The sequence below is a fragment of the Chelonia mydas genome, chromosome 7 (genome assembly GCF_015237465.2).
Source record: "Chelonia mydas isolate rCheMyd1 chromosome 7, rCheMyd1.pri.v2, whole genome shotgun sequence".
Classification (NCBI taxonomy): Eukaryota; Metazoa; Chordata; order Testudines; family Cheloniidae; genus Chelonia; species Chelonia mydas.
The window spans coordinates 48,963,476-48,977,135 of NC_057853.1; the positions used below are offsets into that span (position 1 = coordinate 48,963,476).

Genomic DNA, 13,660 nt, shown 5'->3' on the forward strand with positions numbered 1-13,660 from the left:
CGCTAGCTCTGATTGAGCTATCGTGCTAAAGAGAATGGTGGCGCCGTCGTGGCCCCAGTGTGGGAGAGGCTAGCTTCCCTAGGGCAATCCCATCCGAGAGGCTAAGCGTAGTTGGTTGGCCAGCTTCTTGCGCTGCTGCAGCTACGCTCTGTTTTTAGCACCCAAGCTCCAGCAGAGCCAATGTAGGTCCATCTCCTTGAGCTGGGAATTTATTTATTTGGCGTATGCAATCCAGTCAAGCCAAGCCACAGCATTCTTATCAACAGTGTTCAAGGCACAAAGACCTCCAGGAAGTTGAGTCATTTTGCAGCTCTCAGCACTGGGAATTACGCCCCCAGCTCCAAGCATAGACGAGCCCTGACTCCAGGTGCAGAAAGGATGAGGGCTAAACTGGGAGTTTAAAATGTCTCTGCATCATCCCAGGTGTGGCTGTAACAGAGGGGAGGAAACTGGGTTCACACTGATGAACAGGGGCCAGATCCCTGGCGGGTGTAAATCAGCATCACCCCAGGGCAGCTGATGGGCCACATTCCCCATGGGTGTAAATCAGCATCATCCGGCCAGTGGGGTGCCATCTCCCCAGACTCCCACAGACAGGCTACCTCTCCCTGCTCTGGGTGCAGGATCCCATGTGGGGGTCACCCCAGGGCAGTGTGCAGGGTCTCCCCCTCCTGCTCTGGGCTGTAGCGATGCTGCACATGCACCCAACCCCTCCAGTGCCCCTTTCTGCTGCCCTGTGGCATTAATAAGAATGATCCTTAGCACCGGATCCCCAGCTAATGAACCCTCCCACAGGCCTGATCCCCATTTGCATTGCAAACCCCTCATTCCTGCTGTCTACTTCCCTGCATCTGGGCTCCTCCCGTCACTGGGCTCTGTGTTGGCATATTGCTAACCCTCCCCCCATTCCTATGCATTTGCTGCCAGCTGAATCCATGTTGCTGTTTCCTGCCAGCGATTTGAACCCTGGCTTTGGTGGCAGTTTCCCTGTCCTCACTGGGGCCTGCAGCTCCTCTTGACTCCGCATCAGCTGTTGAGGGGCCAGGACAGAGGCTGTGTTTGGCACAGTATTTCCTGCCCAGACAGCAGCTGTTTTAAGAGGAAGATGGGGGGTGGGGCGGAAGCTCCCCACAGTGTTAATGGTTCATCAGCAGGCTTTGAACCCAGGATCTTGAACATCACAGTACAGGCCACCCCTGCATCAGCTAAAGAAGTGGCTCCATTAGTCAGGTGCGGTAGTAGGTTGTTAGCAAGACCCTTCAGTAGCAAGACCCTCCTCTCATTAGCAATTTAGGGGTTGAAATGCCATCCAGGTTGAGAACCCCAGAGCTTGTGGACCAGTGGCCAGAGGGAAGCATGGCGTGCACCCCATGAGCACAGCACACTTTGCAGGAGGGGTGACCTCCTTTGTTTGGATTGGGCAGGGTTTGCTAGGCCCAGGACTTCTTGGGCAGGCATGTTAGGATATTGTTGCCACGGACACTGCTGGGGAAGAAGGAGCAAGGAGGGGATTGGAGGAGGTGGGCTGGTGATTTGGGCCCAATGTGGGGGGCCGGAGGAGGCAGAGACCCTCCCCTCAGGTCAGGGTGGGGGCTAGTTCCTGCAGACCAGACCTTCACCCCTGGTCCTGTGTGGGGAGGGGTACCGAAAGGCCTGTGATATGTTTAGGGAGCATTGGGGGCTTACCCTGGTGTCCTAGAGCCAGGCTCCTGTTCTGTGAGCCAGGGGGCTGTTCCCCTCCACCACAGAGTCCAAGGGGCTCTAAGGCTGAATGTGTCCATGAGGTGCCAGGTACACATGGGAGCTGCTGACAGTGCAGGCTACTGACTCGCTTGGGCGTGGGATGCTGGGATGGATCCGGCTGTTGCTCAGGAAAGTGTGTCAGCCTCATGCCTGTGAGTAGTAGCTACTGATGCTTTCCTGGAATAGGATTAGCATCAATGTAGCCAGTGCCAAGTAATTAGTGCTAATGAGCTGTCAGATGGGAAGCTCTGGCCACTGAATTGCCCAATAGCGATTAGGAAGGGATCTTCCCAGATCCTAGCCAGCAGCATCGTTCTCGTTGTGCAGCACAGAGGCGCTGACTCTGGGGATGCTCTGGGGCTGAAGCACCCATGAAAAATAGTAGGGGGTGCTCAGCACCCACCAGCCACAGTGGTTTTGGGCCAGGGCTGGCTGCCGATCAGCTATTCAGCAGGCCCCCAGGGTGGCCAGCAGATCAGCAAGCAGCTGATGGGAGGCATTGGAGTGGGGGCTCAGGGGAGCGGGGTCGGGAAGAGGCGGAGTGACAGTGGGGCCTCAGGGAAGGGGGTGGAGCAGGGGTGGGAAGAGGCAGGGTGAGGGCAGGGCCTCAGGGGAGGAGGCGGAGCAGGGCTGGGGCCTCATGGTGGAGCAGAGGTCGAGTACCTGTTGTGGGGGTGGGGGGGAGTCAGCGCCTATGGTGCAGAGTGTTGTGGTTGGCACTGCATTTGCAATCTGGTGGGGCCCTGACACCCTGCAGCTTGTCCTGGCTCCCTTCGCAATCTTAATGTTCTCCTAAATTGCCTGTTTCCAGTGTTACATGGCGTGGATCCCATGCTGAGGTGGGGCAAGCATCCTGTTAGGTGGGCACCGCGGGAGTCCAGGAATGGAAAATACTGAGAAGCAAGAGCTTGGCCACTGTTCCTGAGAATACTGCAGTGTGGCCTAACAGCTGAGTGCTTCCTGGAGTGGGGCACAGCAGGGTCTTGCAGTTGACTGCCACAGCGGGGCTGGCTTCAGAACATAGGTGCAATGCCCCCAGATCCCTCATCAATGCTCAGCCCCTTCATGGCAGAGAAGTTCTGGCCCTTCTGCAGTGCATGAAAGCAAGGTGCCCAGGCCTGGACTCAGTGCTCCGGGGGAAAGGCTTGCCACAGGGCGACCTGGGGAGTCTGCAGCCCTGGGAGGCCACTGAATCCATCCCTTTGCTGCAGAGTCGTGGCCCGGAATCACAGATTTCTTTGGAAAAGGATGATTCTGGCTCTCAAGCCTTTGAAATGTGCCCACCCGAGCATCACTGACATAGTGGCGGGTGCCTGAATCTGCAGCCAGCCCTTGCCAATCACTTGGAGGTATGAATGGTTCAGCTCAGTCTAATGACAGTGATTTAAAATTCAATACAAAGTTATTGAGCAGAGTCACTCACCTCCCATGTGCTCCTCCTGTGTCCTTTCCCACCCTGTCCCCCACCCCTCCTGGCTGCCTACAGCCCCAGCTAGCCTGTACCAAGCTGCCTAACCCTCCATTTCCCTGCCATGCGGTGGAAGCAAACCAAGCATTGCACTGGAAATGCGGGTAGTCACGGACTCACAGGTTGTGCCCACTCTTGGCCTGTACAGTCCCTGGGGGGAACCCCCTTCAGTGAGACAGCCCTTCTCAGGGGTCCACTCTCTCCCCCAGGGGTTAAGCCCCTCCACCTCCTGGAACCGCACCTCCCTGAGCCTTAGCACGCCTGTCTCTTGCCATGGGCCCCCTCAGGGAGTCCACTCGCTCTGGACCCCCGGGGCCTCCACTCCTGGTCCTTGTCCTGCCCCTGCCAGTCCTGTTCTATGGGGCCCCAACCCCATCCTCATCCCACCCCTTCCACTCCTCTTCTGTGGGACACCAACTCTGTCCTTGTTTTCCCCCACACCCACAAGCCCTATTCCGTGGGGCCCCAAAGCCATCCTCGTCCCGCCCCCACCACTCCTATTCTGTGGGACCCCAGCCAACCCTATCCTCATCCCACCACCACCAGTCATGTTCTACAGGACCCCAGTCCAGTCCTTGTCCTGCCCCCGCCAGACCTGTTCCAAGGGGACCTCAACCCAGTCCTTGTCCTGTCCCCGCCAGACCTGTTCTGTGGTACCCCAACCCGGTCCTCGTCCTCCCCGCATCAGCCCTATTCTATGGGGCCCCATCCCTGTCCTCCATAACCACCCCCCACCAGGGGATCCCAACCCCATCTTTGTCCCACCACTGCCAGTCCTGTTCTGTGGGGCCCCAACCCTGTCCTAGTCCCTGTCACGGACTCCCAGGTCATGCCCACTCTTGGCCCCGTATGGTCCCTCAGGGGAATCCCCTTCAGTGTGATAGCCCTTCTCAGGGGTCCTCTCTCTCTCACGGGTTAACCCCATCCACCTCCTGGAACCACACCTCTCTGAGCCTTAGCACACCTGTCTCTCACCATGGGCCCCCTCAGGGAGTCAACTCCCAGAGGGAATAATACAACCCTGTACTCTAGACCGGAGCAACTCTCAGCTAATGTGAAACAGGAGTGTTTATTGAATGTCTGAACACAGCACAGGAAACTCCCAGGGCCCCAAGACCTGGCCTCCCTCAGCACAGTACATCTAAGTTTCCCCTGCATTCAGGTGGGCTCTGCCTGCTCTCTCTCTCCAGTCCCAAGCCCCCTCCCACCCCCCCCTCCCCCCCCCCCCCCCCGCCCCCCGCCTTCCAGCTGGGCATCTGATATCACCTCCCCCAAGCCCCGCCTCTGTCCATTGTCTTCTATCCAAGTAAACAGGGTTGCCTGGGCCTCCTCTCCTCTCAGCCGTCCTTTGTACCCCTCTGGCTGGAACAGCTGGTCAGGTCGTCGGGGTCCTCTCTTCACAGCCCATTGTCCTCCCACTGGCAGAACCAGCTGTGACTCCTGAGTTGTGCCTCCTGGTCACCAGTCACTGGGGTATCCATTCTCCCGGCCTTTGGCTGGGGTTCCAAGTTCTGTTGCTGGTCCTCTGTAACAACAAACTCCCTCTCCCATCCCCCCGTTAAACCAATAACACCCAGGGAAACTGAGTCCCACCACCCTCTGCATGCAAACCATTGGAAAAACCAAGAAAACCCCCCACTTTGTCACAGCAGGAACAGAGAGGAACCAAAGGGGCTCGAATACCCCAGAGAGGAAGCTGTGGCTGGTTCACATGGCTGCACCTTCCATTCAGCCCCAGCTTCCTTGCTCTGCATTGGTCAGATCTTCCCCTTGATTCCCCACTGGCCCCAGAGAGCGGGGGCCTTGCTGGGGAGCCTGGATCCTGCCCTAGCTGGATCCTGCCCTAGATCCTTCGAGGGGCTGGAATTGCTGTTGAATCCCCTAGTAGGGTGGGTTGTGCCCTGGGGGTCTGGGCAAGGCAGGCTAGCTACCCCAGTGCCGCCTGGGATCCCCCCCCCCCTCGAGGGCTGAGAGGGGGCCACTGCGCATGCCCTCCCAGCCAGCTGCCTGTGGGGTGGCAAGGTGGGCACCTGCAAAACCAGACAAGCTCCTAGCGCCCCTGAGTTCCCCTGGATCCATGGCAGGTCTGGGACAGGTGAGGAGCGTTGGTCCAGCCTTGAGCCCTGCAAACCCCTCTCCATCCCCGCTGGGCCTGCTGCAGCCCAGCTCGGCCCTCTGAGCAGGAGTGGAGGGGCTCTGGCCTCTCTCTGCTGCTGCTCTTCCCTGGCCCGAGATGCTGAGGTGCAGCCAGTGCAGGCACAAAGCTCCATTCCGTGGGAGAGGGGGCTGCCTGGCACTGCCCGGATACTGCAGAGAGGCCCACATGGGGAACTGGAGCTTCCCTGCCAGCCCTCCTCTCTGCCCTTCCTTTCCATCCCTCCCTGTCCAGCAGCCCTCATCTTCCCTGCCTTCCTCCCTCTCCTGTACCGCTGCGGGGAGTCACAGCTCCTTGGGCCAGTCATGCATGTGCCCATGCATGTGCCCTCCCCTGCAGTCTTGCTGGCTTCCCCCCATGGCTTTGAGTCTCTGGGGGCCCGGTGGCCCACAACTCTGCTCCCCCCACAATGTCTAGGGATGAGACCCAGCTGCACTGTATCTGCAGCAGGCCGGCTGGCTAGGCCCCTCGTGCTTTGAGTCAGCCCCTGGCTCTCAGCACAGACAGGGACCAGTGCCACACCCTGTCCCACCTCATTCCCCATGGGGCCTGCCTCTGGCTGGAGGAAGTTGGGGGAATCTGTCTCGCAGCGCCCTGTGGTGCCCGAGTGCCCTTGGTGCTACTCCCTGCACCACCCAGATGCCCCAGCTGGGCACTGAGACACTTGCACTGCCCCACTCAGCTCAGGGCTCTGGGCAGTGGCAGCTGAGAGGCGTGAGGCTTCCAGGCAGCAGGGATCTGTGCCTGGGGCCCTCCCTGGGCAGGGTGGGGCGCAATGGACTTGGAGACTACCTTGCACATTATGACCAGGGCTCTCTGCCACCCGGCCCATCCTGCTGCAGGGAAAGGCCCTCCTTGAGCCCTGACCCAGGCACCTCTCTGCCTGGCCACTTCTCCATGCCCTGCCTTCCCAGGGCAGTAAGGAGGCTGCTTTAACCATGATGCCCTCCTCCCTTGCCCCAGCACCAGGCAGCCCAGGTGCCCTGCTGTAGCACTGGGCAACCACTGGCTTGGCCTCGGGAGTGGGTGGTGCTGATCTGGGCCAACTGCCTCACCAGTGCCTGCGGCCATGCCTCTATACCATGCAGCCTGGCTGGGCTGTGGGGAGCCCCCTAGTGGTGACACAGGGCAGCACAGGCTGGGGACCAGAGCCCTTGGGAGAACCACAGGGTCTGTCTGTGTCCAGCAGCCTCTGTAGTGAATCCCGCAGCCCAGAGACCACCCCCTCCCCTGCTAATAGGGCGTCTCAGACCCTCCTTCTGCCCCTCCTCTGCCAACAGAGAATCTCAGACCCCCCACCACCACCGTTACCCCTTTTAACAGGGTGTTTCAGACTGGCCTTGCCCCTTCCTCATGGACTTGCCTTTATCCTGCTTGTACAATTCCCATTGCCATAGCAACAGGCTCAGTGCCTGGTACCCAGAGCAGCGAGCTCTGCACTACCCCATACCTCCAGCTAACAGGTGTAGAGACCCCAGCCCAGCTCCTCTGCTCCTCCCAATTCCTCAGCCCGCTGTGTGCAGGAGAGAGGGAAGCAAGAGCACAAGGGGCCACCCCCGCCCTTGATTTGGGGGCTGTGCCCAGTGAGAGTCCCTGCCCCAAGGGCACTGAGACTGTGCAGGGTTTGGGGTGGGTGCTGCCCCTGGGCTTTGTGCACGCAGTGCTCTGGGGCTCTAGGGTTCTGCATGGCCGTCCCCAGGGCAGGGTTTGGGCATGCTGCCTCTCGGGCTCACACTGGGCATTGCCATTCCCAGACCAGGGCAGGGCTTGAGCATGCTGCCTCTGGGTCTGGCTGGGCAGGGCCATTGCCAGGGCAGGGCTCAGGCATGCTGCCCCTGGGGCTCGTACTGGGCAGGGCCATCGCCAGTGCAGGGCTGGGCTCCGGCACGCCGCCAGTCGCAGCAACTGGGGCAGTGCAGCTCTGCAGGGCAGAATGCCATGTAACCTTGGGCATATGATCCTGCCACGCTGTGGGCCGTCATGGCGGCTCTGCATGTAGGGCTCTGCAGGGTGGAACTGCAGTGCGTTGAGGGGCAACGGAGAGCCGGGGTGGTGGTGTCAGCACTGATCCCATTGCACCGCACCGTGCTGGGGGAAGCTGTGCTGCAGGGAGGGGGTGGGTGGCTCTGCTGGGTCGACTCTCCCCTCAGGTGGGGCTGACCCCATTGTTGGGCAGCAGGGGGTTGCTGTTTTCTGGAGCTGTGGCATCCAGGCCACATTCAGTCTGGGTGACGGCATGAATCCTGAATTCCGTCTGCCCATTGGATACTGGCTCCTCTGCCCTTCCTGGCCTGAGCTGCTGTGCTGTATGGCTGTTGACAGTGGGGTGTCCCGCCCCAGCAGTGGCCACATTTCTGCAGCAGGCAAAGTGGTTCTTGTACAGAGATGCTCACTCCAGCCCCCTTGTTGTCTGCTGGGCTTCGCTGTTGGCTTCAATAGAAGCAGGAGGCAGCCCAAGCCTGGGGCCCCATCCCCCTTCTCGTTCTGGTGGTGTGAAGTAGACTATAGACTGGGGGCAGGGGAGAGGGGATCAGGTTGACCATTGCTGGAGGCAGCCCTGGGGCAGCTGCAGTCCAGCAGTAACTGCAGCAATCCCCAACTTGTGCTTCAGGCCCACAGGGCAAGGGCCACCTGCCACCAATGCATCCAGGGCTCTGCGCCCCCTCAGGAGCAGGGCCCCCTCCTGGGGCTCTGGGCTGGGAATCACTGTGCCAGGAGCCTTAGCCCCAGTCAGCCTGCAGGGCCGTCCCTGCCCTCTTTCCTCCTCCACCGCCCCCGCCTCCGGAGACCTATGGTGCCTAAAATCCCAGTGTGCTGCATTATTGGTCACTTCCCTGGAGTGTAATCCCCTCCCTGTGTGCCAGCTCTGGGTTCCCGATGCAGCCTGAGAACCGCTAATGGAACAGCCGCCTCACCCAGTGCAGGCCTCTCTGCCCATCCCTGAGCCAGTGCACACCTAGGGTGACCAGATGTACTGATTTTATAGGGACAGTCCTGATTTTGGGGTCTTTTTCTTATATAGGCTCCTATTACCCCCCACCCCCTGTCCCGATTTTTCACATTTGCTGTCTAGTCACCCTACATGCACCGTACAGCACCCAGCGCCCGTTCCAGGGGCTCAGGAATCCAGGCCTGTCCCCACCCTCTGAGGGGTGCCCCCCTGGGGGCAATCCAGGGGCTCAGGCATCCAAGTCCTGTTTGTATTATCCATATTTTAAATGACTAGTTGCTGGAGCTGGACAGTCAGAGGGAAACCATGGCCTGGATTTCAGATTCCTGCTGGACTGCAGCCCCGCTTCTGAGTTCTCTATGTAGCTCTCTGTCCCTTGCCCTGCCTGCCCTATGGTGGGTCTGGGGGCTGGTCCCTCTGTCCACAGGCACCGACTCCGTGGGTGCTCCGGCTCTCCGGGGCTGGAGCACCCACGGGGAAAAACCCACTGGCAGCTCTCCGCCCCAGCTCACCTCCGCCTCCTCCCCTGAATGTGCCATCCCTACTTCTCCTCCCAGTGCTTGCCGCCACAAAACAGCTGTTTTGCAGTGTAACAAGCCCCGGGAGGGAGGGGGAGGAGCAGGAACGCCGCATGCTCAGGGGAGGAGGTGGGGAAGAGGTGGGGCCGGGGCAGGGATTTGGGGAAGGAGTCCAATAGGGATAGGGAGGGGGCGGGGTTGGGGCAGGGACTTTGGGGAAGGGGTTGGAATGGGGCGGGGTGGGGCGGGGCAGGGGTGGAGTCGGGGCGGGGCCAGGGGGCGGGGCCAGGGGGGCGGGAGTGTGAGCACCTACTGGCGCCAGGAGAAGTTGGCGCCTATGCCTCTCTCTGCAACCTTAGCATGTCACTTGGATTGGGAGCACTGCAGGGCCAGGCTGGGTCTCCTGGTGTCTGTGCAGAACCTGGCACTGTGGGGCCTGTATCCTGGCAGGGCTCTGGGCACTCCTGCAATGTGCACGTGACACAGCAAGAGCTGTAGCCAGTGCCTGCATCCCAATCCCCCTGCAGCTCTGATCCCAGCCCCCAGCAGCTCCTGGGCCCTCTGCGACACAGCCCTGCCATGGGGCACAGCAGCACTGCCCTGCCGTGGGGCACAACGACACAGCCCAGCAGCAGGGCACTGTGCTGTGCTTTCACCCTATGGACCAGAAGGAGTGATCTGAAGGTCCAAAGGCTGTGGAGCTCCTGGGGAGAAGCCCCAATTTGGATACCTTTCAATCCTGCCCCTTCTGGGCCTTCCCTCCTTGTCTGTCCCTCGTTAGCCAGGGTGCTGCTGGTTTTAGTCCCACGTTCTCCCCAGGGCGCTCAGGGAACAGCGCAGGCCCAGCATTGTGGAAGGGTGCCCACTGCATGCTGAGTTACCTGCACAGACTCCTGTGTGGGGCTGTTGGCGCACGGTGAGCAGGGACACATGGCCAGCTGCTCCTTCAGCTGCAATCCCAGAGTGGCTGTGGTCACCATAGCCCTTAGAATAGAGCATGGGGTGCATAAGCCTTTTGAGGTCCACGTGGGTGACGCATCCCCCTCTGTGCCTCAACCCCAGAGGATGTGAGTCGGGTACAGCCCCCGTCTCTTCAGCTCCAGCTGGGAGCTCCGGAGAACCCTGGTTCGATCCCGCAAGGTGGAGCCCATCATATAAGTGTGGACTTGGCCCTGGTTTGAACCCCAGCCCCTGAAACGGTGCAGGGCCCCCCTGTGGCAAGGTCTGTTACAGCCAGAGCCATGGGTGGTGCCCTGGCCCATCAGTGCCCCCAGGTGATTGAACTGGGGCCCTCCAGAGAAGGGAGCTGGGGCCTGACAGAATCCTGGACTCATGGACCGGGCCCAGAGGGGGACCCTATAACACTGATGGGGGATGCACAGCTGTGACCATGCACCTAGACACAGCATAGCTGCCCTTCTGGTCACCCTGGTAACTGTTCCCTGTGAGAACTTGCTGGTCTGGGTGGGAGGGATCTCGCTGGTGCATGGGGGCTGGAGAATCTCGCTGGGGCAGGGCATGTCTCGCTGGTGCCTGGGGGCTGGAGGATCTCGCTGTGGGTCTGCGGGGGCATGCTGCTTATCCCAATGGGAGGATATAAAGCTTGTTCAAATGACTGAATGGCATCACCTGCTGGGAGCTGGCAGGGCCTGGTAGGGTTCACGCAGCACAGCCTCCATCTATAGCCCCTCTCCCTACCCAGCACCCCTCTCTGCTGCAGGATTTGGGGGGGGGATCTGGGACTCTACTAGAGAAATGCTGCATGTGGGGGGTGGCCAGCAGCAGTTAGAGGTGGCACAAATGCTGCCCAGTTGCTTCAATGGGATTCCCTCAGGCCCTGTCTGGGTAGTGCCAGCCAGGATCAGTGATGGGAGGGCAAGCAGGGCCAAGAAATGGGGCTGGAGGGTGCTGAATCCACTAGGCTGGGGCCCCTTGACAGCACTGGTAGTGGGGCCTAGCATGCTCAGGAGGCCAAAATTCTAATCCAAGGCAGCTGGGGGATGGAGGGTGAGGGACACAGGGGGCAGAGAAGCCACAGAGCATGGGGCAGGGGGCACTTCGGGGGTGTGGTACAGGGTGGGAAGCTGAAAGGCTGGAGTGGGGGGGAGCAGCGCTATGCCTAAAGGGTGCCATAGAAGCTTGTGTGACCAATGCCTAGAGAGCAGAGGCTCATGTTGCTGGTTCTGCCTGGGACACGAGTCCCAGGGCTGAGAATGGAACTACAGCCACTGCCCCAAAACTGCGTTAATGCCCACTCACAGGGGGGTGGCAGTGCATGGTGCCCTTTCGGGGCGTTGAGTGCAGCCAGCCGCAAAACCGGCTCCAGGCCAGCCCAGCCCTCACTCAGCAGCACTTGCTCCACTTCCGGCCCTGAGGAAGCAGCTTTCAGAACAATCTTACTGTGCATATGGATTTTAGAGTGCTGGGAAAGATCAGTCCTTAATGAAAAAGCTTTGCTCCCAAGCGAAAGAAGCCCTGTGACACTGCCCCCACCCCGATGGAATTGGCACAGCTGACAAGCTCAGAAATCTGCAGAGGGCAGGACTTGAACTTCCTGCCAACATGTAGCTGTCTCCTGTTGCTGTGAGCTGCTCTGTGACTCTAGGGCAGCTGTGTCTTTTGCCCCCTGCCAACCAGCAGTCCTGCAGACCGCACTCCAACCACTCTCCTTGGCTTGTTCCCCAGACATGAGCTGCCTGGGGAATCTAACTCTCACTCCACCGCACATTGGAAATGTTGCTTTCCCAAGGAGGTACCAGACACCAGCTGTGATCAATGCAGGGCAGGATCAGGCAATAGTTTGAACCCCAGGTGGGTGCAAAAATTTTTATAAAAACCCTAAACACTTTGCTGTAATGCGATAATTTCAGGCGTGTCTTGGGAACCCCGGGCTCAACTTTAGCCTGGATTTGGACCACCTGCCGTGAGCACTGCTGAGGCATAGCACATTTCTAGGCAATCGGAGTTTGGATATGGATTTCCGAGCACTCAGAAAAATCAGTTGTTATGCAGTAAGTTTAGTCTGAGCCTTAATTGTAATGGTGCTAGCACCAAGAACAGGAAATTGAGTGCACAGTGCTGAGAGAGATCAACAAGGCAGCGAAGTCTGACAAAATGGGAACAAAGAGGATCTCAGCTACCCACTTAGCAACTGGGAAAATGGAACCAAGATTAGGAAAACCATTTCTCAATGTGTTAAGCAGTCACTTCATGGACCAGCTCAGTCTAAAGCGCACAAGGAGAACGACTGATCTCGCTAACACAGAGGAGTTAATTCAAGAAGTGACAGTAGCAGAGCCACTAAGTTACAGTGACCACACAACAGAATTAGGTTTGACACTCTCAGGGGTGGGGAGGACACCAAATGTGACCTTGACACCGAGCTTCAGAAAGGGAAATGTCAATGAAATAAGGAGACTAATGCAAAGGGAGTAAATCCTTAGCGGTGGCATGAATGCTGCTTAAAAAACCAGGGATGGAGTCTCAGCAACCATGTGTGTCCCTGAGCATGCCTAGAACCAGGAAGGCAAGGAGTAAAGCAACAGGGCTAAGTGGCAGGTTCATGCAAAACTCCCTCAAAATATGGAAATCTAACTCTCTGCTTCTTTGCCTTCCAGCACCAGACCCGGCAATGCCGTTTGGCTGCGTCACCCTGGGAGACAAGAAAGATTACAACCAGCCATCTGAGGTGACTGACAGATATGACCTGGGACAGGTCATCAAAACGTGAGTATGAACCGAATGCTACCCGCCCTCTCCCCCACACCTCTTGCTGTGCTGTCTCCATTGCTTACACTCTCCCATCCCTTTTGCAGTGTGTAGGAAGTGGGTGGTATTCCTTTATGGCTCACCTAGATTGAGAGACTGGAATAGTAGATCATCTATAACAGTATCACTGGGAAGACAGAAGTGGCAGATTTACGAAGTGTAAAGGGGGCTAAAATGTAGGATCTGCTGCACAGCTTACCAGCCCCTACTAATCTCACAGAGAAAATGTTTGCTGCAATTGTGGAAATTCAGCCAACACACACCCCGCCCCCAGCCATTGGTGAACACCAAGTTTTTCCGCTGTTACAAAAGGAATCAAAAAGAAGCTGAGAAATGTTGTGAATATGTGGCTGGCTCAAGGCTCAGTGTTACCAGGCTTCAGAGAGTTGAAATGATGCATTAAGGGGCCGGTTAGTGTATGGTACACACACTGAAGCAAGCCAAAAACACCGAGTGATACTGGCTTGACCTAAAACGCACACCAGAAATTTCTGTATCTACTGTGTGTAGCTATGATAGATGCCAGGGAGCTGCAACAGCTCCATATGATCCATACAACAAATAAACTGTGGGTCAAGAAGAAAGCACAGTGTGAGCAATGCTCAAGGACTGTGTGTCCATGCGACAAACAGCCGCACAATGCAAATGGTAGTTGGGTCAGGGACAAACCCTGGAGAAACTGCAAGAAATTGGGGTGAATGTAGGAAATGTGCTGGGGATTGCAAAAAGCACGCCCCATCCCTCTAAGGGCCATCCCCGAGGAGTTCAGCATTGCAGATGATAACAGGGAGACTGTGGAGAATGCTATATTAAACTTCATTGCATCACGACCCCTTCTGACAACAAAAATTACTGCATGGGTAATTGGACTTGGACCAGGCTTCAGTCCCAGGCTGCAGTGAGACTAACGCTGGCCCTGGCGATCCCATTAAAATGGGGTCAGGACCCACTTTGGGGTCCCAACCCACAGTATGACAACCACTGCAGCATCTCTACAGTTACTTACATTTAGAATACAATAAATGAAGGGTTATTTGGATTTCTTTCCAATGGGAAGG

At 58.1% G+C, this 13,660-nt stretch overlaps 1 protein-coding gene across 2 annotated transcripts in view; it reads left to right on the top strand.

Moving 5' to 3' along the window:
- Positions 1–13,660, top strand: part of CAMKV (CaM kinase like vesicle associated) — a 51,513-nt gene that overhangs the window by 12,031 nt on the left and 25,822 nt on the right. For both annotated transcript variants that reach the window (XM_007052679.4, XM_037905954.2), the window contains exon 2: positions 12,452–12,560. In XM_007052679.4, coding sequence (XP_007052741.1) covers positions 12,466–12,560 — 95 coding nt within the window. In that variant the 5' untranslated portion in view covers positions 12,452–12,465. The remainder of the gene's footprint in view (positions 1–12,451; positions 12,561–13,660) is intronic.